Source organism: Bufo bufo, chromosome 1 (assembly GCF_905171765.1).
Source record: "Bufo bufo chromosome 1, aBufBuf1.1, whole genome shotgun sequence".
NCBI lineage: Eukaryota > Metazoa > Chordata > Amphibia > Anura > Bufonidae > Bufo > Bufo bufo.
This window is the reverse complement of record NC_053389.1, coordinates 298,002,236-298,029,711: the sequence shown is the minus strand read 5'-3', so window position 1 is coordinate 298,029,711 and position 27,476 is coordinate 298,002,236. Positions and strand designations below refer to the sequence as shown.

Genomic DNA, 27,476 nt, shown 5'->3' with positions numbered 1-27,476 from the left:
TAGAACGCAGATCTTCACTTGGACTGCCCTTTTTATGAGCAATGTACAAACTAAATGCCTCCAGATTCCTCTACGGAAAAGGAATGCAGCCGGAGAGACCATGTACTGTGGGCAGGTCTTCTTCCTGGGAAAAAGGCTGGTGGTTCCCAGAACAGCATTTGTATAGAAGGACAAAGGAGAGCTCTGGGATGCATACAAATCATACCTTTGGTGTGAGGGGTTAAGCCGGTATGGTTTTCTGCTGTTTACTAGTGTTGAATTGTCTGTGGGTCTTGTACATAAATATTACATTTAAACCGGTGACATAGTATACTGCTGCGTGGTGTCTATGACCAATCTGCTTATTAGCAGGGTAGAAATCAAGTAGGCCATGCTCGGATTTCACTGAAATTGCTTTAAAAATAGCAAAGACTGCAAGAGAGCGTGCTATTAAATAAACTGAGATTTAAGGTGCTTTCTAGAGAATTATAAAATGGTCCATCCTGAAGATTATTACATAGCGGTACAGTATATGCATACAGTACTGAAAGATCCAAAGTTCCCAGATTTGGCCTACAGTCGTCATAGGACATTACAGCTGATTGCATATGGCGTTTATTCACAATCAACTGAGTCTGCCAGAACATGAATTGCTTTTGCCCTAATAGGGTAAAAGGGGAGGGGTTGTGGCATGTATCAGGACTTTTTGTAGTTAAATGGGTTTTCCTGGAATCATATATTGATGACATATCCTCATGATAGGTCCTCAATATCTGTCTGATGGGGATCTGACTCTTGCCCCCTTGCCAATCAGCTGTATGAAGAAGGCCACAGCTTTCCAAGCAATGCTGTGGCCTCTCCTAGGCCAGTAACATCATGTTCTTCAATCACATGGCCTAGTTGGAGCTCAGCACCACTCAAGCGAATGGGCTTGAGCTGCAAGTCCAAGCACAGACACTACACCATCTAAAGCGCTGTGCTTGGTTAGCTGAGAGGAGGTAGCAGAGCTCATCGAGTGCCGAAGCCTCAAATAGCTGATCGTCAAGGGGGCAGGGTGTTGGACCCCCACCATTCATATACTGATGACCCATTTGGAGCCAGAATCCTACTCCACACTGATGAGGGGCAACACCCCGAAACAGCTGTCTGTGGAAGGGTAACTGGCTTAGGTGTTCCCCCCTTGTAAAAGAGCTAGACACAGGGGCCACTTAATATGGCCTGGTGATCTCTGTAATGGGGACAGCCCTTTGCTTGGTTTTCCTTCCTTTGAGAGATATCTGGCTTTCACTGTGTTGAAGACCCATAACTGGGGCTCCACGGTAATTTTGCATATTTGGAGGATAGGTCATATACATTTCATTTGGACTTTAACAAGTCCAAATGAAATGTGAACATAGCTTTTTAAGTAGAGAATATGAAATTACATGAAACATGAACATGAAATGACAGCCAACCCTGTTTTTTTTTTCTAGCAGAAGACATTTCTACACACGCAATCCTGAAGGAGCCAGTAGAAATGAACTAACAAACACCTAATATGCATGTTAAGTTCACAGTCATCACATGTGGACATAACCAGACATTTTGCTTATGAAAGCGGATACCTTATCTCCTTTTCTGACCGTTCTTGTCGTAAGTTTCCCGATGGCTTTCTTTGCTGCATCTCCAAGCCGTCTCTGTGAAAACATTAAGAGAGACAGACACACATCATTGGTGCATTTCTGCTATCAACAAAAAATCAAAGCAACAAATCCATCATCACTAATCATAGAAAAAATATCAAACCTTAGCCAGTAACAAACGTCCATTAGATGCAAGTCCAACGAAATCAGCAATTCTTTTTATTATGACCATTTTAGACAGGGGACCCCTGTTCCAGACCCCAATATTCATGAATGCTTCCATCGGTCTGATGGGGGAAGTGCTAATTTTTCAGTCTTCCACTACCTCTGCATAGAACAACCCCGTTCTGATGCCTGTACCAGGCGCCACCCTCGAGCAAATTCAATGTATATTGCAGTACAGTGCTGAGCACAGGCAGACAAGGCTCATCACTGACCAGAGAGATCCAACACCTCAACAGATATTATTGAAACAGCATCCCTCCGCCTGACAAACCAGGCGGCCACCTTCCACTGCCTACCTTGTCCAGGACCTTCAGCTGGGGTATGCTGTGGATTTTGACTTCCACGTTACACCCTCAATTCTGCATGGATTTTTTTTTACCTAGCGTGTGAGTAGCCTTCCTAATTCAGACCTTACTCACCTATTATTATGATATGACCAGATGGTAAAACCTAAGGCCCACCAAAGATAACAAAGATGTGCTTCAGATCTGTCTGACATTCAAGCACAAGGGGGTGGCTGAACAAAGTTATTCTTTCCGACCGCTTTGAAAAAAAAAAGAAAAAAAAGAAGAGAAGCCATACAGTTTTAAAGAATCAGAAAGATCAATGTCTGGTCCGGCTTCAAAATGAGCTTGTAAATGAAAGCCTCCATACTGTGTAGAAAGGTCAAACACTGATGTGTCCCATCAAAGTTAATGAAGGTCGGCTGCATTCTGTTTGCTGCCATAAGCCCTGAAATAAAGGTCTCATCTATATTCAGGAAAATGGCCTCTGACTGAGCCCAATTAACCCTTGAAATAGTTAAACTTCTGGAGATAATAGGACACTGAGATTGCATGGACTTCACTGTACAAATCTGGTCATCTCTTGCAATAATAAAAGGACTATTCCCTTGGGGTATACCAAAATGCCTCACATGTGTGGGCTATGGCTATGGGTCTATGGAGAGGTGGTCATGCACAAAGTCTAAGGAATTTACAGAAAGCATTTATGGTGTATAATGAGGATAGGTCATATATGCATAACATGGGAAGAACTTTTCAAGGCTAGGTTCACATTTGCGTTAGAGGTTCCATTTGGAGCCTCCTTTATAGATTCGGACAAAAAGCTGACGGACCCCATTATTGCCAATGAGGACCATTGGGCGCCTCTGGCGTCAGTCATATGCTGGAATAGTGCTTCTGGTTCTCTTACATTTATCTTTTTTCCTACACTGGAATACAAAAACAGACTATATGCCACTGCTTTCTCCTATCTTACGAATAAAGCACATAGTAATTTGTTAAAGGACGGGCTCAGCTGAATTTAAATTATTTTCAAAAGCCTCAGAATGATGTAAAAAAATGAAAATAAAAAATTAAGAAAAAAATCTGCACTGCATGGACTACTGCTGGCTTCTCTTGACCTTTCTCTCTTGACCGTTCTCTTGCGACTCTGACTGGTTTGGTCTTTTCCGCCTGTCTTCAATGAATAATTGCCTACAGTGAGCACCCACTAGTGGTATTTAGTTCGCTTTTTCCAACTGGCAAGCTGGTAAACAGGACCAGACTCCTGACGGCAGTACAATGTAAGTCAATGGGGACGGATCAGTTTTCTCTGACACAATCTGGCACAATAGAAAACGGATCCGTCCTCAATTGACTTTCAATGGTGTTCAAAACGTATCCGTCTTAGCTATGTTACAGATAATACAAACTGATTCATTCTGAATGGATGCAGACGGTTGTATTATCTGAATAGATCCGTCCATGACGGATCCGCACATAGCGCGAGAGTGAAAGTAGCCTTAATCGTGAGTCCTACATTTTTGAGCATACACAATCGAATTGCAAGTATTGCAAATATCATTAAATTTACTGTAATTTAAAATTCACTATATGTTATTATACAGATCAAGTGTCAAAATTGGCTTGATGAGGATATATAGACAGTGTGCATATATATATATATATATATATATATATATAAAATTTGCAGTGTCCAAAGGTAAGCAATGCTACAATATAGGTAAAAGTTTGCAAGCGACAACAGAAAAATACATGAAGGTTAAGAAAAGGCTCCTTGCCAGGCACCAACAATGATTCAGAAGTCTAAATACAAGGAAGGAAGGAAGGAAAGGCTCAGTTTTCAGCCTTACAGCAGCAACCAATCCTTTCTGGAAAGGAACCAGCTTATTTTATATTGATATGTGACTTGGAAGATACTTGGTGTCTGATATTGATATTACCAGAGGGAGGTCCTGCGGGAATAGCACTCAGAACCCCCATCTACTGTTTTTTCATTGATTTTGTACAATGCATATGGAAGAGCTTAAGGACAAGATACTACTGCATGTATAGGATTACACTAGGTACATGTAAAGGTGAAATATTTTATGGGTGCATCAAATTGTGAGCGCCATTGGGGACAGTGAGTGATGATAATGTCTGTAAAGTGCTGTGGCATACGTCAGCGCTATATAAGTGGGTAAAATAAATAATAAATAAAAGAGGTAGATACGTCCTACAAAATTGTAACTAAAGGGGTTTCCAAGAGTTTTTACTTATGACCTATCTTCCGGATAGGTCATCAGTATCTGATCGGTGGAGGTCCAGCATCGGGGAACCCCAGCCAATCAGCTGTTTGATAAGGCATCAGTAAAAATATATTGGAAAACCGCTTTAACTATTGTCAATATAAAAGCAAACACGACATAACTGTATACATACACACAACTAAAGTATAGAGATTTCAAAAGTTGACATCATATCAGTACCCCAAAATATGCATGGGCTGGTGGATAGCAATAGCACCAGAAGTAGGAGGACGGAAATAACTGCGACACAAATCCATTCACTTTAGACCTTTCACAGTATAAAGCCTCATTCACACCTCAGTGTTTTGGTCTGTGATTGTGAACCAAAACCAGGTGCGGCTCTAAACCCAGAACAGGTGCAGACCCTTATGTGTGTGTAGGATCCACTCCCGATCGTGGCTCACAATCACTGATGGAAATCACCGACGTCTGAATGAGGCATAACACCACAAACTTGCCACCTCCAAGTTAATTTCAAAATGCTGGCGTGGATATGATCATGAAAGCGGTGAGGTATGTTTGCAAACGTAGAAAAAAAAAAAAAAGGCCCTACAAAAAAAAACTTTCCATTGGTCCATTTGGTATCAGTGCTATGCTGGTGCAACAATTGCGAACTAAGTATCATCAATTAAGCCAAATCAATAAACAATCAGAATAATTCATGAATCCCATGATTAAAGGGGTTTTCCAGGATCGGTCATTAAAGGGTTTCTGTCACCAGAATTAACCCTTTTAAACTAGCTGACATTAGCGATGTGCTAATGTCAGCTGAACATAAACTAGCCTGTTCCTACTTTTATCTATGCCCCAGTTACGCCAGAAATATAAAACTTGTATAATATGCTAATTAGCGTTGTTCCTGCTCCTAGAGGCTCCGTTCTCCCACCTCTGGCCACGCCCTGCTACACTAGATTGACAGGGCCAGGCAGCCTTCACCTCCAACTGCCGGCCCTGTGCTCTGGGGAAATCTCACGCCATTCAGAATTCACGCAGGCGCAGTGAGGAAGCCGGCAGCCGGCGAGCGCCCTTCACTCACTGCGACTGCGCCGAATACTGAACGAGACGGCGCAGGCGCGAGACTTACATGGCAGACAGGGTCGGCAGTAGGAGACCAACGCTGCCTGGCCCTGTTAATCTAGTGTAGCAGGGCGTGGCCAGGGGTGGGAGAAAGGAGCCTCTAGCACTAGGGGCAATGCCCCCCTGCTCCTAGAGGCTAAATAGCATATTATAAAAGTTAAAAGTAGGAATAGACTAGTTAGGTTCAGGTGACATTAGCACATCGCTAATGTTCAGCTAGTTTAATAGGGTTAAATCTGGTGACAGAAACCCTTTAATATGCAAGTGGTGAGGGCCTGACACCCTGCACCCTCACCGATCAGCAGTTCTCTGCAGAGAACAGCTCCGTTCAAAGTGTAGTGGCTGTGCCGGGTTACTGCAGCTCAGCTCCCATTCGCTTTATTCCAGCACGGCCACTACACTTTGAATGGAGCTGTGCTTACTGTTCAGCTGATCAGTAGGGGTGCAGGGTGTCGGACCCTCACTGATCAGATATTAATGAACTATCCTGAGGAAAGGTTAACAATATCAGGGACCTGGAAAACACCTTTAAACAAACCTACATATAATACATTGTCAATGAAGGCCCAGATGGGTTTTACTCGTCTGTTATTGGCAGCAATGTTTGGATAGTGTCAAACTGTGCAGTGACACACCCAACTGGTAACGCCCATGAGGAACTTCATTCCAAACTGCTAGTAATTAATTCAGTAATAAAAGAATGGCACATTACACAGTCATAAGAATGGGTTCTCCACAATTGTTATCACATGGGGAATGCAACTGGCTGCTAAAACAGACATGCCAAGATAACAATGCTTCCTTTGCCAAGTTGGAGTTTGCTACATCTGTACATTCCCATTAAGAAAGATACAGCAACCTGGTTGGATGTCAAAAACAAATCCTTCACTTTTACGGTAGATTTCATAAGTAATACCCAAAAGACTAGGCTAAAAGAAAATAGTTTCTTTTTTTATATCTAGGGTTTATGTTTTCCAAGTAGAGATTTCTGAAAAGCTTTTACAAATATAGAATAGCAACACACTCCCATTCCACCATGTACCATTGTAGATGACATCATACTAAAAGGCATTAACATCTCAATTCCTGTCGTGTTTTATCCAACATTTTTACTTTCTAAAACTGAATAAGGGTACAAAAAAAAGAAATCTGAAATTTAAATTTACCAAATGGACTGCTTTTTTCTCCTGCTAGCTAATAGCTGCATCTTCTCCTTTACAACATCTGAGCATTTCAAACAGAGATTCTTGAGTTCTGCCACCTTCTCATTAAACATTCATCTGCTGAAGCTTTTTCACCACATAAAAATTTCATCAAGTTTCGCCTGACCTTTAGAAAATAGTCAGGGAAAAAAGAAAGGTCGTTTCTCACACAGCAACTTGTCTAATGCGCGACATGTATTTAATATTTTTTTTTTTTTATGGATAAGCTAGCTTGCTTTGTTGCAAACCTTGGCGCTCTACATTAAACCACTGATCATCCCTGCTGTTCTTTTGAGATATGCCTCTTCAGTATGTTCCAAAGAGGAAAATTCTACAGTTCATGATATAGCTGATTGATATACATAGGGTGTATGTACATATATATATTCTGACAAAGTGAGGGGTTGTGTCTGGCAAGGCAGGTATTTTCCTACCAATATGTGCAGCTGGGTTGGGTTCCAGCCAGTTGAGGTCAAATACCGGACCAGAGTTTAAGTACCGGTCCGGATTTTGGCAGCACCTGGCTGTCCTTAAATAGGCAGCTGGGCTCAGCAGAGATGTCTCTGTTTTTGGGATCTGAGGCTTTGTGCCGTGCTGGAGGGCTAACAGCTGAACGCTGGGGAAACAGCGTGCTGGGGACTACTGGAGGCAGAACTGCCAGCAAGGTGACTTACGTTATGTGAACTTTCCATTGTGTGTGAATTAACACCAAGACTGCAAAGTTACGTGCTGTTTTGTGCAATTGCCTCGTGTGAATAAACACTGACATTTTTAGTTAAGAACTTGTATTTTGCCTCTGTATTGCACCTGCTTACCCCATCTACCAGAGCGAAACCCCACAATTGATGGAGGATGCGGGCAAGAGCAGTGAGGCTGGCGTGAACGCCGATATTTTTGGTTTCTGCATTATTCAGGCACGGTTGTATGTCGTACATTAAACCAGCTGTATTACAACCAGTGAGGGACAGTAAGTTCCTAGCTAGGTGGCAGGGCCCCTACCATACATATGAGGCATGAGGTTACGTCTCAGGCAGATATGTAAATGATTACAGATGTGGTCCGATTAGACACTGAGTCTTGCCATAAGAGGGCATAAAAGTACTTCCCCGGCTGCCCTATAAAAAAGGCTCTTTAGGGCCACTTTTGGGCAGTGTACCTTTTTGGTGAGAGATTGTTGACTGCTAGACATGCCTCTACAACGCACTAGAAGACATTTTGTCCAGTTGAAAGACTTTGAAAGGGGGCACATCATTGAACTGGGAGAAGAAGGATGGTCGATCCAACGGACTGCCCACCATCTAGGCTGTTTTGACCTAGCTGTTAGATGTTCGAGGGAGCGGTTAAATGATTACACACAGTGAACAAGCACCAGGCAGTCCAAAAAGACCGCCAGTACAGAGGATTGTTTGATCTGGCAACAAGCACAAGAAACTCCCAGAGTTTTGTTTTCTACCATCCAAACACAGGTGGCACCCTCATTACACACCTCTGTATCTGTCTGGACCATTTCCAGGTGCTTAGCAGAAGGAAATTTGGTGTCACAGTGCCAACTACATTTCCTGCCACTGTTGCAAGCCACCATTGCCTTTATTTGCAGTGGTGTCATGAACGAGAAACCTCTTATGGGCTGTAACTGTATCGTCCTTAGTGACAAATCCAGGTTCTGTTTGGGATCAGATGATTGAGTATAGAGGCCTCATGGTGAGCGCTTCAATCTTGCCATTGCTGTAGAGTGACTCACTGCTGGTGTGATGATCTGGGCAGCTATCACATATGACAGTTGATGACCCCTTGTAGTGATATGTGGGACACTAACAGCTCAGGGATATGTGCAGGACACCCGGGAACCCCACCGATCAGCTGTTTGAGAAGGCACCAGCGCTCACGTGAGCACTGCAGCCTTCTCTTTAGGCCCCCTGCACACGAACATGTGCACCCCGTGCGGGCCACAATGCAGGAACACAGTCCGTGGGCCAGCCGCAGCGGATCGCGGACCCATTCACTTGAATGGGTCTGCGATCCGGCCGTTTCGCAAAAAGATAGGACATCTTCTATATTTTTGCGGAACGAAAGTACGGGGCGAAACCCCACGGAAACCCCTACGGAACGGCACCCGTGTATTGCGCATCTGCAAATGCGGTCCGCAATACGGCAACGGGAAGCACACGTTCGTGTGCAGGGGGCCTTACTCACCAAGTACATAGTATAGCAGCTGTGCTTGGTATTGCATATCAGCCCCATTCACTTCTATGGGGCTGAGGTGCACCTAGACCACGTGACGGATGAATGTGTCATCACTTGGCCTAGGGAAAGTTGAGAAAAGGCTGTGGTGCTACTGTGAGTACCGATGCCTTCTAAAACAGATGATCGGCGGTGGTCCCAGACCCCACTGCTCCGATATTAATGCTCCAGAGGATAGGTCATCAGTATTTAAGTATTTAAGTCTCACTTTAAAGGGTTTCTGTCACTAGAATTTTCACTATTAAACTGGCTGACATTAGCGATGTGCTAATGTCAGCTGCACCTAACTATGCTATTCTTGTGAGTATTCATGCCCCCGTTACGGCAGAATTCTTACTTTTAGGGGGGGGGGGGGGGGTTTGCTTCTGCTCCTAGAGGCTCCGTTCTCTTACCTCATTACACGCCCTCCAAGTCTTGATTGACAGGGCCAGGCATCGTTCGCATCCTCCTGCCGCCCCTGGGGAAATCTCGCGCTGTTCAGTATTTGGCGCAGGCGCGGTGAGGAAGTTGGCAGCCGATGAGCGTCCCTCCCTCACCGCTGCCTGGCCCTGTCAATCAAGACTTGGAGGGCGTGTAATGAGGTGGGAGAACGGAGCCTCTAGGAGCAGAAGCAACCCCCTCCAGGGCTCCTAGAGGCTAATTTGCATAATATAAAAGTAAGAATTCTGCAGTAACGGGGGCATGGATAATCACAAGAATAGCATAGTTAGGTGCAGCTGACATTAGCACATCGCTAATGTCAGCCAGTTGAAAATTTGAGTGACAGAAACACTTTGAGTAAGAAGTAAGTTATACAGATACCATACAGCAGGATAAGACACCCATACAGTTTTGTTGTAAATTTAAAGAAATAAATATATAAATTAACGGAGTTAAAAAAAAAATTATACAACGGAGACGTATTAAAGGGGTTGTCCGGGTTCAGAGCTGAACCCGGACATACCCATAATTTCACCCCAGCAGCCCCCCTGACTTGAGCATCGGAGCAGTTCATGTTTACAATCACACACTGCCGGGCGGAAGCATCCTCTCGGCAGTGTTTTCGGTGACGTCACCGGCTCTGATGGGCGTGCTTTAGAGCTTCCCTAGCCGTTTTACTGGCTAGGGCAGCGCTAAAGCCTGCCCCATCAGTGCCGGTGACGTCACTGGGCTTCCTGGCAGCCCCATGGAGAGCCTGGTTCGTAACCGGAACTCCTGAAAATGCCTTTGCCCTGCACAATTTAGCGCAGGGCAAAGGAGAGCATCGGAGCGTGAACTGCCCCGATGCTCAAGTCAGGGGGTCTGCCTGGGTGAAAATGGAGGGATGTCCGGGTTCAGCTCTGAACCCAGACAACCGCTTTAAGTAGCTACACAGAAGCCATAAGGACATTGCTTTACCCTCTGTTAGGATAAGGAAACCTTATGGACAAATAGGGTGTAGGTCAGTACATCAGAAACATGATGTGAACACAGGATTTTGTTGCCCAGGATTTTATATTGATGACCAATCCTCAGGATCAGCTGTTACCTTGTAGCTCTGGAACTACAAACCCTGTTCATTGTGTAGTGGATGGAGCTGGTAACAGCAACACTGCCCCTACTGAAGTGAATGGCAGAAGTTACGAGGTAACACAGGCTTGGTAACAGCAACACTGCGCCTACTGAAGTGAATGGCAGAAGTTACGAGGTAACACAGGCTGTCTGGCTCTGCCCTACCTGATACTGAAGCCCTAAACCCGGAATATAGGCATTCAATATCTAAATTATGAACAACCCCTTTAAGTCGCACATAGCAGACAGCAGGCTTCCTAGATGCAACCAAAAACCATGCTGATGTGCACCTTGGAACAGTTTTCAAATTGCTAAAATCAATTTTTGCCAATTGTTAATGGATGGGGGGGGGGGGGGGGGGGGGGGGGGGGGTTCCTGCAAACAGTGCCCCTATTCACTCCTTTTGACGAGGAACTCATGCGTTGATCAACCTGAATAATTCTAGAATCCCACGTGCAGCTTGAGCCAAAGCTAGCAGCAGATCAAGCAGGAAGGGAAACTGTCAGTCCTCCAGTTATAAACCCTATTGAAAACATGGCCCTTTTTGACAAAAAAAAATATATATAGTGCACCTAAAACGCAGACAAAAACAGCATATGTGGGAAAGGGGTGATCCGATCTTAAATGGGTTGTCTGGGCTACAGATATTGTTGACCTATCCTCAGGACAGGTAATCATTATCAGATTGGCAGGAGTCAATCTCCTGGCAACCACGCCGATCTGATGATTTAAGGGGCTGTGGACAATTTAAAAATTCATATAAAAAATGTTCGGTAAGATTATAAATACTTCAGGAAGCTAAATTTGCTCATTGAAAAGTAAAAAAAAAAAACAACATTGATTCAGCATTTGAAAACAGAGGAATTTGGTTTGATTTAGGATTTGCTTATTTGCACAGCTATTCTGCAACGGATGCTGCTAATAAGCAAAACTTGGCAGATAGAGAGGCTTCATTCCTGGAGGGGAAAGCGAGCGGCGCACAATGAGACGTAGATTTGTGTGCCCTTCTAGAAACACAATATCAGCTTGAAATTCCTCTTTATATACTGCTGAGTATTCTCAAAACGCTCTTATTCTGAATGAATAAAATTGATATTAAAATGCTAAAAATAAATGAGAATACAGCTGGCTGTTATTACAGTAAAGTATCGTAATATATGGCTCTAAGCTATATGGCTCTCAGCATATGAGGATCTGAAAACTCATTAAAAACAATGGATGTTGTGGACCAAGCTGCTTCACTGTTAAATCGAAGATCTAGACTGTTCACATCTAGACTGGTGAATTACTCTCAGATTCTGATAGGAAAAACTGTGTCGTGTGCAGCATTATTTTTCCCATGAACGCAAAATACATCAAACCCGAACCTAACGGGCTCCATTAAAAGTCAACTGGGTTTGTGGGGAGCCAGTGGTCTCAGTCATATGACAGATCCAGCAGAGTATTGCAATATTCATTCTAAATGAAAGCCACAACATAAAGAGGGTGGAAACCAAATAGGATATATAATATAAAATCTATATGTCTGTCTGAATATTAAGGTACAATTTATGCCAGTACACATAACAGTTGGACTCTCTTGGAATAACTGATCCGAAAAATCGCAAGAAGAATCTACAATCATGGCCAGCTTCACTTTTAGGCATATTAGGCCTGTGACTATAGGCACCATGGGGAAATGGCACTGACTGAAAATTAATAATATATGAGTATGAAAAGTATATATTCATGTATAAATCGCATGTATCCATACTCACAGTACTGTAATAACAAAGACCCAAATGGCTAGATAAAAGGAAGGCTGCACATTTTAAAGCCATGTAGGTCTTAAAGGTGTTGCCTGTTTTAGAAATTTAGTTTTCATATACCCTATTGGGAAATCCTGAGTTTATAGAAGGGGGTCATGTCTTAGCAAGAGTGAGCAGCAGTTATGTAGAGTCTCTCTCGCTCTGTAGGATCTGTCCTGCTCTGCATTAGGCCTGCTTCACAGTGCCGTTTTTAGATCCGGCAGGCTGGTCTGGCAGGGAACATCCTGCCGGATCTGTCTGCATTCCGGCATTGCTAGACGCTACCGGACACCCACTTAGCCCATTTGCTCCAGACTAAAAAAAATAACCAGGAGCCATTGGCTCCTGAACTAAAAAATGTAGGAGCCAAATAAAAATTTTTAGTCGCCAAATTTTAAATGCATATAATTAAAAAAAGGACTTGACGGAGAAGATGAGATGCAGGTCACAGTAGTGAGCTAACACTACATATAGGAGAATACAGCACCACATGCCTCTCACATCCAGTGACATCTTTTGGGGGACAAGGTGACTAAAAATGGCGACTTGCGCGGTTACGGCCTTCACCAAAGTGGAAATATTTTGTAATATTTTAATAGCTCACACTTTTTCGGATGCGGTAATATGTTTATTTTTTATTGTTTCCCAATTTTACATATAAAATTTACAAACGGGGCGATTTAAACTTTTAGTATTTTGGTGTTGATTTTTTTTTTTTACTTTTTATTTAATAACCATTTCCCCCCTTAGGGGCTATAACCTGGATCTTTTCATCCCTTGTCCTTTTCACCCCGATAGAGCTGTATTATGGTGAATAGGACTTCACACTCTCACTGCTGCTCTGTGCATAGTACACACAGCAGCAGGGAGATTACCATGGCAGCCAGGGCTTCAGTAGCGTCCTGGCTGCCATAGTAACCGATTGGAGCCCCAGCAGTGTAAATTGCCACTGCCACCAATGGAGGGGAGGGGACCCTGTGGCCACCATATAATAATGGGGGGGGGGGGGGGGGGGGGGGGAAGCAGGAGGTCACACTGCACCACCAATCATACTAATACTAAGGCACTGCGCCACCAATGAATGTAATTAAAGAGGACCTTTCATTGGTCCAAAGAATATGAGCTAAGTAGCAGGCTACATAGAGTGGCGCCCAGGGATCTAAGTGCACTTACTGTTATTCCTGGGCGTCGCTCCGTTCGCCAGCTGTGGCTCCCGGTATTTTCAACATTTAGAGAAAGGAGGAGGAGACGCCAGAGTCTCTCCTTCTCCCTGACAGCAGCGCTGTCCAATCGCAGCTCAGAACCAGGAAGGTTTTTTTTCCTCCCTGGCTCTGAGCTCTGTGCTGCGATTGGACAGCGCTGCTGTCAGGGAGAAGGAGAGACACTGGCGTCTCCTCTTCCTTGCTCTGAATGTTGAAAATATGGGGGGCCACAGCGGGCGAACGGAGCGGCGCCCAGGAATAATAGTAAGTGCACTTAGATCCCTGGGCGCCGCTCTATGTAGCTTGCTACTTAGTTCATATTCTTTGGACCCATGAAAGGTCCTCTTTAACTCATTTATACAAGTGTCGGCAGCGGTATCACAGACCCGGCCTCAATAACAGGGCATGCGATCCGCGGCAATTAACCCCTCAGATGTGGTACCTGAGGAGTTAATTGCCGCGTATCGCATGCCCTGTTATTGAGGCCGGGTCTGTGATACCGCTGCCTATACTTGTATTATTATGTTTTACATTTATTGGTGGCGCAGTGGCCACAGCTCCTCCCCTCCTCCTCCCTGCTATCTCTCCATTGGTCTCCCTCCTTCTCCACTGTGCTAGTGAAGAGAACATGGCGAGTGCCATGTTCTTTAACTGATACTAGGCTGTGCAACAGCGCGGCGGTCCAGTTGCAAATGGCGACAAGACTAAAAAGTCTGGTCGCCATCTGCAAATTTGAAGGCGCATTGGCGACTGTTTTGGTCGCCGTCTGGAGCCCTGGGAGATCTGTCCACAACCCGGCAAATATGCTGAAAATTGGCCAGACAAAAACCGCTGTGAGCAACTCCCTACTGGAAATGGTAAAAGCTGGTATGAAACTAGCCTTACACAGAAAACCTATTTGAATGGGTACTGTGATAGCACAGCAGGGAACTCAACATTTACTGTCAGGTTTCTTCATAGAGCACAAGAGATAAGTAACTTAAGTTGTTAATCAGAGTTTTTGAGTAGCAAGGGGCTTTCACCGATGCCTGAGCTCCGACCCAGCGCCCCCCCACCCCACCTCGATTGACCAGTAATTTATTTTTCTTGAGTCCACCACAACGGCACTACAGTGGGATGACCCTCCTCCAACCAGGTAAGAACAGAATAAATTTGACCCACCTCCTCAGTGTCTTATTGGACCGACAGCTTAGAGAGTCTAATGTTTCACACACACACACACACAACCTCTACCTAATCACCTTCATTTTGTCATCTATATGTGTACTAAATCTATATCAATTTTTTTGGGGAAGGAATATACCACGCCATTGTGGGGGAGTCACAAAAAGGAAATAACCGGTATTTGTAATCCAGTTTTTCCAATTCGTCGTCTACGATGGCAATACAGTGAGATATACCAGATAACACAACTAGAGTAGTATTATAGCCTGCAGAACCTTCCTGCCAAATGCTAAGTCTTGTTTCAAATTAACATCCATCCTGTGATGTTCTACAAACATATGTGGATTCAACCATGTCGCAGACTTGCACATATGTTCCATAGAGGCTTCAGCCCTTTGTGCCCAGGAGGCTGATACTGCTCTAGTGGAATGAACCCTTAGCTTTGCTCAAGATTCTTTATTCATAGTTTTATAGGCTTTACAAACAGACATTTTTATCTAAAAAGCCAGGCTACGAATCAGTTATTAGCTCCCTGAAAGTGAACAAAAAGATAATCAGATTTTCTCCATCCTTTAGTGGCTTTTAAATATTGTAAAACACAGCGTTTTACATCTAACTTATGAAAGGTTAATTTTCTCTCAGATTTTAGATTTTTACAGAGTGAGGTAAGAATATTTTCCTCTTGTCTGTGAAAGTCAGAGACCCCTTTAGGTAAAAAGGACTGATCAAACTTTAATACAATTTTATTCTCTGAAATCCTGAGAAAGGGCTCACCAAGTTTAAGAGCCTGAATCTCACTCATCCTAAGCGTGGATGTGATGGCCACAAAAAAAATTTAGTTTTTAGACTGAGAAACTTAAGAGATATATCTGCCAAGGAGTCAAAAAGAGAACACGCAAGACCCGATAACACCAGGTTTAAATTTCAAGGAGAAACAACTGATCTAACGATGGATCTATCCACCCCTTTCAAGAACTATCCAAGGATGATTAGTAATTGTCTCATCAAATACAGAACTCAAGGCTGAAATCTGAACTTTCAAAGTATTAGGACAAAATCCTTTGTCTAAACCTGCCTGAAGAAAGTTCCAAATTAGGCTACATACACACGACCGTATGTGTTCTGAGGTCCGCAAATTGCATCCGCATTCCATCAGTTTTTTTTTTTGCGGATCCATTGTAACCAATGCCTAAAACGGACAAGAATAGGACATGTTCTTTTTTTTTTTGCGGGGCTACGGAACGGACATACTGATGCGGACAGCACATGGTGTGCTGTCTGCATTTTTTGCGGACCCATTGAAGGGAATGGGTCCGCATCCTATCCGCAAAAAGAACGGAACGGACATGGAAACAAACAACGTTTGTGTGCATGTAGCCTTAACTGAATATAAAACACCTCTAGAGAAAGCTGGGACTATAAACACTACAAGCAGAATCTATTCCACACTTTAGAATAAATCCTGGAAGTGATCTCCTTCCTTCTTGCTCACATGGAAAAAATTACGTTATCTAAAAGATCCTTAGCTCTGAGGGTTATCTTTTCAGATTCCATGCTGTTAAATATAGATTTTCTATGTAAAGGTGAAGGACTGGTGCCTGGGAGAGAAGATCATTGACCCACGGAAGAATCCAAGGACCTTGTAATGAAATCAGGTACCACAACTTCTTGGGCCACTGTGGAGCGACTAGGACAACACAAGCTCTCTTCTCCTGAATTTTCCTAAACACTCTAGGCAAGAGGGACAGGGGAAGAAATGCATGAGCTAATCAGAAGTCCCAAGACAGGGCCAGAGCATTCATCCCTACTACCCCATCATTTGGAGTGAGGGAAAAGAACTTTGTAGCTTTGTATTCTTGGTTGAAGCGAATAGATCTATCTGAGGAACCCCCTGTCTTTGCTAACTGTTGAAACATAAGGGCCAGTAAACTCCACTCTCCTGGATCTAAACAAACTCTGCTCAAAAAGTATGCTCTTATATTTAGTTATCCCCTTAGATAAACAGCTGAAAGGGATCTCAGGTGTTGTGTCTAAAGAATGATTTTTTCCGAGACCTCCTGTTCTTTGTACCTCCCTAATGGTTTAAGTATGCAACCAGCGATGTATTATCTGATCTTACTTGAACATTTTTCCCTACTATTTCTGAGGTAAGGGCCTTCAATGCTTTCGAAACTGCAGAGAGCTCTCAGAATTGTAGACATGATCGAAGTTGATCTGCTGACCACTCCCCTTGAGACTATGAGTACTGCGCTCTCGAACCCCTCTGACTCATGTCTGTATTGACCACCTGAAGATATTTGAGTACCCAAGGCATCCCCTTCTCTAGATGACTGTCAACAGACCAGGGAACTGGGCCATTATCAGGGAAATAATCAACATGTCTTCCAACAAACTCTGATCCTTGTTCCAATTCACTAACAATGCTTGAGAATAAAACTGAGCCCATCAGACAGCTGGAATATAGGTGGTTAAGGTGTCTAGAAGAAACATGCGTTTCCGAATTGAACAGGAAGGATGGGCAAGGAAATCCCCCACCTGTCCCATGACTTTTGGAATTTTCTGAGTAGGGAGAAAACTCCTCTGATGAACTGAACCTAGCAGAATCCCTAGAAATATCATTCTTTGAGATGGGTAGGGATTGGACTTTTCCCAATTTACTATCCACACTAAACTGTATAAATTATGGCACATCTGTAAAACACAACTAAAAAAAGTCATCCAAGCAAAGGACCACAATCATGTTTAATCTTCTTAAGTGGGCTACCACCATGATCTTCATAAACACTCTTGGAGAGAAACGTTATCCAAAAGGGAGGGACCTGGAATTGAAAGTGATGTAGCTCTTCCTTCAGATAGATCACGATTGACCACTTCTGAACAGGAGTGATCCTGAAAACTGAAGAGGTCAAGGGAAGATGAAAATAAATGTTGTAAAACCCTCTATTACGATATTTAGAATCCAGGGGTTTGAAGTAATTTTTTCCCATTCTTCTATAGGATAATTTAACCCCCCTGAAGAGGGGATTTTTGTCTCTTGGAAAATGGAGATTTATGTGTATCTCCGTTTTCCATCCCTTCTATTCTATTCCTAGCAAATTGCCTTAGTTTCCCATACAACCCGATTATCCTGTGTAAAATTACACCTCTTCCAGTCCTTCATATATCTCAGGAATAACACACAACCCTTGCAGATACTTATATATAAAAATAGTTTACTGATAACATGGAGATGACAAAGCAATAGACATTATACATAGAGATACAGATAACACAATACATAGAGGACACCACCACACACAGCCACCTCCGTTCCTGTCCACCCTGGATGCTAAGCAAATGTGGCTAATAATGTGTATGTATATACAGTATATCCAGAGTCCACCAATATACAGTCTCTTCTAACCAACTCACCTCCAGTACCTGACCATTAGTACATGTACATATAGAGACTCATGCATAAACAGCATATAATCAAACTGGTAATACAATTGCAGACTGCTAATATCTATATGTACACATATAAAGTCTACTGGGATATTATACTTATATACATACCCACATACGCACACATATAACTTAGCTTGCTCCTGCATCCATCGGTGTCCAGGAAGAGAAGCCCCCCGCCTCACTCCCAACTTACACCTATATCTTGTTATGTCCCAGCCCCCCACCATAGACTCCACCCTGTGACCACCCAAATATCTCCCCCCATCTCTTGGTCAAGAGGATGTTGTTCAACTGCCTAGGATATGCTAACAAGGGACACAATGCTACTGGCCATACTGAATGGGTGAATACCACAGGGTCCAATTATTAGGCATATTTGTGTGGTCATCAGGATGAGGTTCTGGCTGAAAGCCATATTTCCCTTAACACCCCCCCTACCAGATCTCTGGCGTCGTTGTTTAGAGGCTTCAGAACTCTTTGAGTTAAATAAGATCCACTTACTTTTCCTGTTTTTCTAGGCCTTCCTTTGGATTGGAAAAAATTTCCTTTTCTACTTACGAAAATAAAATCTCCTTTACCTAGAAACAACTGGAAAATACTTCTTAAAATAGAATCTGAACTTTTCTCGACAATTTTTTCTAAATCATGCCCAAACAGCATACCACCATGATAGGGAAGACCACACAATTTAGGCTTGGAACTGACATAACCCGACCAAGATTTTAACCATACGGCTCTTCTGGACGTAATGGTAAGGGCTGTAGAAGAGGAAAGGAATCTCTCAAGGTCTCATATGGCATATTCTCTTTCGACAAGGATTCCAGTTGCATTAACCACCTCTTGAGAGATCCACAGAAGTGGAACTGATGCTGCCTCCCAGGATCTTTTAAGGTATGCGTCCACTTTTTTATTTATGGGATCTTTCAAAGATCCCGTGTCCTCAAAGGGAACAGTGTCTGTGCTCTTAAGTAAATAAGACACATCCACCTTTGGGCCATCAATAAGAATTGATTCATCCTTCTCATTAAATGTCAACCTGCATTTGACAGTTGTGGAAATAAAAAGCTTCCTATCAGGAACATTCCATTCCCTCCTGATCAAAGAATGAAGGTTTTTATGTACTTATGTACTTTGTTCAAGACCACTGAACATTTTCTCATCTATTAAATTTAAAGTCACCCTCACTGCTTTGACAAAGTCCTTAATATATTCAAAAGAGAACACATCTTTTTTATACAGACTCTCAAGACCCTGACAAAAGTCCTCAAAATTTTGAGTCTAAGACAAACGACGAGGAATCTAAACTAACTACCTTGTTTTGCTACACCTACAGGTGGATGGAAACAGATCAGACACAGAAAACTCAGAGATTGCCCAATGCATCTCCTGTTTGCTTACATCCTTTAACTTGCCTGTTAAAGCAAGTACTACATTTTTAAGCAATGTTAGTGGTGGACTTCTTGCATAACTTATTTCTATAAGTATCAGCAAGTTCTGTCAAACACATTGCGCACTTCCTACTCTTAGGAGCTGATTTCACTGTATGAGAGCTGTCTTTATTACTCTGTACTCACACACAGAGAGGAAAGACATAACATAAAGAGAAATAAGTCACAATCTGGGCATCCCGACTAGATATTGTGAGTCCTCCATAACATCATTCCCCAGTTAAGACATTTTTAAAGGGGGCACATTCACTCACAACTGCACATACTGTATATATGCTCTCTTACCTGCAGAGCTTAGGTCAAAGGCCTATATCCACCTAGAGTCTACGCGCATAAGTTTTCTCCAGCCCACAATATGCTGTTAGCGCAGTGGCACACTGGAAGAGGCCCTGCTGGCACAGCCTAGCCACCCATACAGAGGCCCCCTCCTGATGTCATTTGTCAACGCCGAACCAAATCAGATAGCACTACTCACTAACTGGAGTGAGTCACTGAGTGGCTGCTCTTCACATGGTGTCTACTGCCTGGTGTATGGTGGACTAGAGAGGTACAAAGTCATGAAGCTAACATATAGCCCAGCTCCAGCAGTCAACAAGTAACCATTTAACCCAACCTCTCACCAGTTGGTGGGCATTACAACACCATTGAATGACCCCATAGCAGCTGCTGTGAGAAATACCTCTCCCGACCTGGAAGAAACAAGAAGACACTGAGGAGCCAGAGGAGGGTCAAATTTATTCTTCCTTTATCAACCTGGTTGGAGGAGGGTCACCTTACTGCAGTGCCGCTGTGGAGGACAAAATGGAAAACGAGAAATATAATTATTAAAGGGGTTGTCTCATCTCGTCATTACTAAGGCGAGATGATACACAGTTCTGACCACCTCCCGTGCATGAGAGCTACTGAAACAGCGTAGCACAACAAGCTATGCTGTTTCTGAGTTAGGGAAACACCATAGCTTGCTGGGCTACGCTGTTTCAGTAACTCTCATACACGGCAATGAGAGCTACTGAAACAGCAGGAGCACTCTGCTGTTTCCTAGCTGGGTGGTGGTCGGAACTTTGTTTCATCCCGCCTTAGTAATGGTGAGATGAGACAACCTCTTTAAGTGCTAGGGGTTTGCAAAAATGGCATAAAATTAAACTCAAGGTGGTATTGTTTTCCTCCAGTAAAAGCAGTAACTATTAAAATAACCATATACTAAATCCATAGTCAAGTGAATGACCTAGTTAAATGAGCAGTTTCTTTATAGATTATACACTAAAACATATACATTTCCTACTATTAATACAGACTGCTCAAAAATGCAGCTCCATATGAAAGTCCCCTAGCACATTCAGAATTCCGACACTGAATCCGACCTTTATATTAAACTAACATAAAAAAGTAAATTTAAGACTCGAAGTTCATCTCATTTTGTTCACACACCGCAGACTCTGTCTCTGGTTGCAAGGCAAGACCTACCTCATTGCTTTGTCTGCTACCGGAAGCTAATCACAAGCTGTGAACCTCCACAACTTTTAACTGTCTACTAGTAAAAGTTGAAGGGATCAGGGGGAATTGACTCTGCAATACTTCCATGACATTACTGCTGTTGGTGAAAGTTTCTTCTGTTCTATTACATATTTCATGGCACTCCAAACTCAAAGGCATCTTCTCAGCAAGGAAGGTTGCCTTAAAAGAAAAGTATTGGTATGATGTCCTATCAGAACTGAACTACAGGGCAGAATTGCATACCAAACAAATGGTCCCTGATTGGCACTGCCAAACGTTACTAGCCTTATTTTCCTAACAATGTGGATATAGAAATAACTTCTAATAAGGAATCAGGACAGCAGGTGAACACATTATGATCTCAGTGATCGTTGCGCTGTGATTCCTACTCTGGTCCTAGTGATCATGAGATCTCCAGGTGCCAGGTCTGCAGTGCATGTCAAGAGGCTGTATTCGCCTGTATTTGGGGTTAAAATCTCAGTCCCAGGTACAGGAGAAAGCAATAAGTAACTAAAAAAATGCAATGTTAAAAGAAACACCCACATATATGACCTTGTTCAGGGCACAATAAAAATAAAATAAATCAAAGAATAAAATTTTTAGAAAAAAAGAATACCAAAACTTGCCCAGACCGCAGCTTCTAGCCAAGCCCTTAGCAACCTGCCATGTATGTGCTAAATCCTCAGCACACTAATGCCATACATGTACGGCATTATGTGTTAAGGGATTAAAGTGTACCTAATCTTTTACTTTCACTTTATTAAAACTAAAGTATATGTGATGGAAAGCATATTTCTAATATACTTTCGGTTTTATTTTTACTTCTCCTAGCAAAATAGGCACCTGAAGCCTTTGAATTCTTACTCCAGTGCACTGCTTTGCATAGGAATATGGATTTCTCTGGAATCCATGATACAGGCTCTGGCAGAGCAGGCACAGACAGAGGAGCGAAGTGCTATGTGAGCTCCTGTCCTGCGCTCGCTCACTCGCTCCCCTTTGCTAATAGCCTGTATACTAGGTCCTCCGATCACAGCCACTGTAGCGAAATTGTGGGGCTCTGATCAGTTGCTATGATAGGCCGTGGCCTTGTGAAGGCTCCCAATGCTGTCATAGTAAGCTGCCTGCTAAGTTAAAGGGAACCTGTCACCAGGATTATGGGAATAGAGCTGAGGACATGGGTTGCTAGATGGCCGCTAGCACATCCGCAATACCCAGTCCCCATAGCTCTGTGTGCTTTCATTGTGTAAAAAAAAAAGATTTGATACATATGCAAATTAACCTGAGAAGAGTCCTGTATGTGAGATAAGTCAGGGACAGGACTCATCTCAGGTTAATTTGCATATGTACAAATCGTTTTTTCTACACAATAAAAGCACACAGAGCTATGGGGACTGGATATTGCGGATGTGCTAGCGGCCATCTAGCAAACCATGTCCTCAGCTCTATACACAAAATCCCGGTGACAGGTTCCCATTAAACAGCGCAGCAGGCAGCCTGTCAGAATCTCATAGATCGCAACAGTATTATATTAAAGTCTATTGTACAAATCCCCTTAGGGGGCTAAAAATGTTTTTAAAAAAAGTTAAAAAATAAACACGAAAATATAAAAAAAATTCAAAATCACAGCCTTTTCCAATTTTACATAATAAAATAAATAAAAAAAATAAACATAATAAAAATGAACTATTTGAAATATCTGAAATAATTTTTTTTGCACAGTGAATGCCTTAACCCCTTAACCCCTTAAGGACTCAGCCCTATTTCACCTTAAGGACTTGGCCATTTTTTGCAAATCTGACCAGTGTCACTTTAAGTGCTGATAACTTTAAAACGCTTTGACTTATCCAGGCCGTTCTGAGATTGTTTTTTCGTCACATATTGTACTTCATGACACTGCTAAAATTGGGTCAAAAAAGTTAATTTTTTTGCATAAAAAAATACCATATTTACCAAAAATTTTGAAAAATTTGCAAATTTCAAAGTTTCAGTTTCTCTACTTCTGTAATACATAGTAATACCCCCAAAAATTTTGATGACTTTACATTCCCCATATGTCTACTTCATGTTTGTAGCATTTTGGGATTGATATTTTATTTTTTGGGGATGTTATAAGGCTTAGAAGTTTAGAAGCAAATCTTGAAATTTTTCAGAAATTTACAAAAACCAAATTTTTAGGGACCACTACAGGTCTGAAGTCACTTTGCGAGGCTTACATAATAGAAACCGCCCAAAAATGACCCCATTCTATAAACTAAACCCCTCAAGGTATTCAAAACTGATTTTACAAGCTTTGTTAACCCTTTAGGTATTGCACAAGAGTTATTGGCAAATGGGGATGAAATTTGAGAATTTCATTTTTTTGCCTAATTTTCCATTTTAACCCATTTTTTCCACTAACAAAGCAAGGGTTAACAGCCAAACAAGACTGTATCTTTATTGCCCTGACTCTGCCGTTTACAGAAACACCCCATATGTGGCCGTAAACTACTGTACGGCCACACAGCGGGGCGTAGAGTGAAAGGTGCGCCGTATGGTTTTTGGAAGCCAGATTTTGCTGGACTGTTTTTTTGACACCATGTCCCATTTGAAGCCCCCCCTGATGCACCCCTAGAGTAGAAACTCCATAAAAGTGACCCCATCTAAGAAACTACACCCCTCAAGGTATTCAAAACTGATTTTACAAACTTTGTTAACCCTTTAGGTGTTGCACAAGATTTAATGGAAAATAGAGATACAATTTCAAAATTTCACTTTTTTGGCAGATTTTCCATTTTAATATTTTTTTTCCAGTAACAAAGCAAGGGTTAACAGCCAAACAAAACTCATTATTTATGGCCCTTATTCTGTAGTTTACAGAAACACCCCATATGTGGTCGTAAACCGCTGTACGGGCACACGGCAGGGCGCAGAAGGAAAGGAATGCCATACGGTTTTTGGAAGGCAGGTTTTGCTGGACTGTTTTTTTTGACACCATGTCCCATTTGAAGCCCCCCTGATGCACCCCTAGAGTAGAAACTCCAAAAAAGTGACCCCATTTTAGAAAGTACGGAATAAGGTGGCAGTTTTGTTGGTAATAGTTTAGGGTACATATGATTTTTGGTTGCTCTATATTACACTTTTTGTGCGGCAAGGTAACAAGAAATAGCTTTTTTGGCACGTTTTTTTTTTTTTGTTATTTACAACATTCATCTGACAGGTTAGATCATGTGGTAATTTTATAGAGCAGGTTGTCACGGATGCGGTGATACCTAATATGTATACCTTTTTTTTATTTATGTAAGTTTTATACAATAACTTCATTTTTAAAACCAAAAAAAGTTTTAGTGTCTCCATAGTCTAAGAGCCATAGTTTTTTCAGTTTTTGGGCGATTATCTTGAGTAGGGTCTCATTTTTTGCGGGATGAGATGACGGTTTAATTGGCACTATTTTGGGGTGCATATGACTTTTTGATCGCTTGTTATTACACTTTTTGTGACGTAAGATGACAAAAAATGGCTTTTTTTACACCGTTTTTATTTTTTACGGTGGTCATCTGAGGGGTTAGATCATGTGATATTCTTATAGAGCCGGTCGATACGGACGCGGCGATACCTAATATGTATACTTTATTTTTATTTATGTAAGTTTTACACAATGATTTCATTTTTGAAACAAAAAAAATCATGTTTTAGTGTTTCTTTAGTCTGAGAGCCATAGTTTTTTCAGTTTTTGGGCGATTATCTTGGGTAAGGTATGATTTTTGCGGGATGAGATGACGGTTTGATTGGTACTATTTTGGCGTACATGTGACTTTTTTGATCACTTTTATTACCTTTTTTGGGAAGTAAGGTGGGCAAAATTTCAATTTTCTCATAGTTTTTATTTTTTTATTTTTATGGTGTTCACCGTGCGGGGAAAGTAACATGACCGTTTTATAGATCAGGTCGTTACGGACGCGGCGATACCTAATATGTGTAGTGTATTTTATTTATTTTTATTTTTATTCAGTGATGAATGTTTTTTTTTTTATCTTAACTTTTTTCACTTTTTTTAACTTTTTTTTTGACCCAGACCCACTTGGTTCTGGAAGATCCAGTGGGTCTGATGTCTGTATAATACAGTACAGTACAATATATATTGTTCTATACTGTATTTTACTTACACTGAACAGATCTATGCTTTCAGCATAGATCTGTTCAGCACCATGGACAGCAGGACGCCTGAGCAGGCGTCCTGTTGCCATGGGAACCTTCCCCGTCTGCTCAGAACTTCGCAGACGGGGAAGGGTAAGCACGGGGTTGAGGGGGGCTCTCTGGGGGCTCTCTCCCTCTCCATCGGGGGGCTGCAAAGGCACAGCAGCCCCCCGATGGAGAGGGAGGGAGCTCCCTGACCGACGACAGTTAACTTTTTCCATACAGCGGTCCGTACGGACCGCGGTATGGAAAGGGTTAAACGGCTGACATCTTCACAGATGTCAGCCGTTTATACCAGGGTGCCAGCAATGTGCTGGCACCCTGGTATCCCCACTAGACACCAACGATCATTCATGGGGAGGCGGGCGGGGGATCGCGATCCCGCCTGCCGCACCGCCCGCCTCCCGCACCGCCCCCACCGCATGCGACACCCCCCCCCGCACCACCCGCCGGCATAAAATCGTGCAGGGGTGCAGGGGGGGGTGAAAAATATTGATTATAGGCACTCAAAAGTTTCTGATCCCCGCGTTCAGGGACCGCGGGCATCAGAAACTGCAAAAAGCACAGCAGACCGCAGGTCTGAATTGACCTGCGGTTTGCTGCGATCGCCGACACGGGGGGGTCACATGACCCCCCCTGGCGTTGTCACAGGATGCCGGCTGAAGGATTTCAGCCGAAATCCCGTTCCGTTTAACCCCTCGGGCGCCGGAATACTGAGTTCAAGCTAGGACGTACCGGTACGCCCTGAGTCCTTAAGGACTCGGGAAATAGGGCGTACCGATACGCCCTGCGTCCTTAAGGGGTTAAGGACATAGGACGTACCGGTACGCCCTATTTCCCGAGTCCTTAAGGACCAAGGACGTACCGGTACGTCCTAACTTTTAAATCGGGATTCCGGCGCCCGAGGGGTTAAACGGAACGGGATTTCGGCTGAAATCCTTCAGCCGGCATCCTGTGACAACGCCAGGGGGGGTGATGTGACCCCCCGTGTCGGCGATCGCAGCAAACCGCAGGTCAATTCAGACCTGCGGTTTGCTGCGCTTTTTGCAGTTTCTGATGCCCGCGGTCCCTGACCGCGGGGATCAGAAACTTTTGAGTGCCTATAATCTATATTTTTCACCCCCCCCTGCACCCCTGCATGATTTGATGCCAGCGGGTGGTGCGGGGGGGGTGTCGCAGGCGGTGGGGGCGTTGCGGGAGGCGGGCGGTGCGGCAGGCGGGATCGCGATCCCCCGCCCGCCTCCCCATGAATGATCGTTGGCTTCTAGTGGTTATACCAGGGTGCCAGCACATTGCTGGCACCCTGGTATAAACGGCTGACATCTGTGCAGATGTCAGCCGTTTAACCCTTTCCATACCGCGGTCCGTACGGACCGCTGTATGGAAAAAGTTATCTGTCATCGGTCAGGGAGCTCCCTCCCTCTCCATCGGGGGGCTGCTGTGCCTTTGCAGCCCCCCGATGGAGAGGGAGAGAGCCCCCAGAGAGCCCCTCTTAGCCCCGTGCTTACCCTTCCCCGTCTGCGAAGTTCTGAGCAGACGGGGAGGGTTCCCATGGCAACAGGACGCCTGCTCAGGCGTCCTGCTGTCCATGGTGCTGAACAGATCTATGCTGAAAGCATAGATCTGTTCAGTGTAAGTAAAATACAGTACAGAACAATATATATTGTACTGTACTGTATTATACAGACATCAGACCCACTGGATCTTCAAGAACCAAGCGGGTCTGAGTCAAAAAAATGTAAAAATAAAAAGTGAAAAAAGTTAAGATAAAAAAAAACATTTATCACTGAATAAAAATTAAAAAAATAAAATAAACTACACATATTAGGTATCGCCGCGTCCGTAACGACCTGATCTATAAAATGGTCATGTTACTTTCCCCGCACGGTGAACGCCATAAAAATAAAAAAATAAAAACTATGAGAAAATTGAAATTTTGCCCACCTTACTTCCCAAAAAAGGTAATAAAAGTGATCAAAAAAGTCGCATGTACGCCAAAATAGTACCAATCAAACCGTCATCTCATCCCGCAAAAAATGAGACCCTACTCAAGATAATCGCCCAAAAGCTGAAAAAACTATGGCTCTTAGACTATGGAAACACTAAAACATGATTTTTTTTTGTTTCAAAAATGAAATCATTGTGTAAAACTTACATAAATAAAAAAAAAGTATACATATTAGGTATCGCCGCGTCCGTATCGACCGGCTCTATAAAAATATCACATGACCTAACCCCTCAGATGACCACCGTAAAAAAATAAAAATAAAAACAGTGTAAAAAAAGCCATTTTTTGCCATCTTACGTCAC

General features: G+C 43.0%; 1 protein-coding gene across 3 annotated transcripts in view; it reads right to left on the bottom strand.

Moving 5' to 3' along the window:
- Positions 1 to 27,476, bottom strand: part of RNF130 (ring finger protein 130) — a 259,424-nt gene that overhangs the window by 98,944 nt on the left and 133,004 nt on the right. For all 3 annotated transcript variants that reach the window (XM_040440821.1, XM_040440813.1, XM_040440828.1), the window contains exon 4: positions 1,584 to 1,655. In XM_040440821.1, coding sequence (XP_040296755.1) covers positions 1,584 to 1,655 — 72 coding nt within the window. The remainder of the gene's footprint in view (positions 1 to 1,583; positions 1,656 to 27,476) is intronic.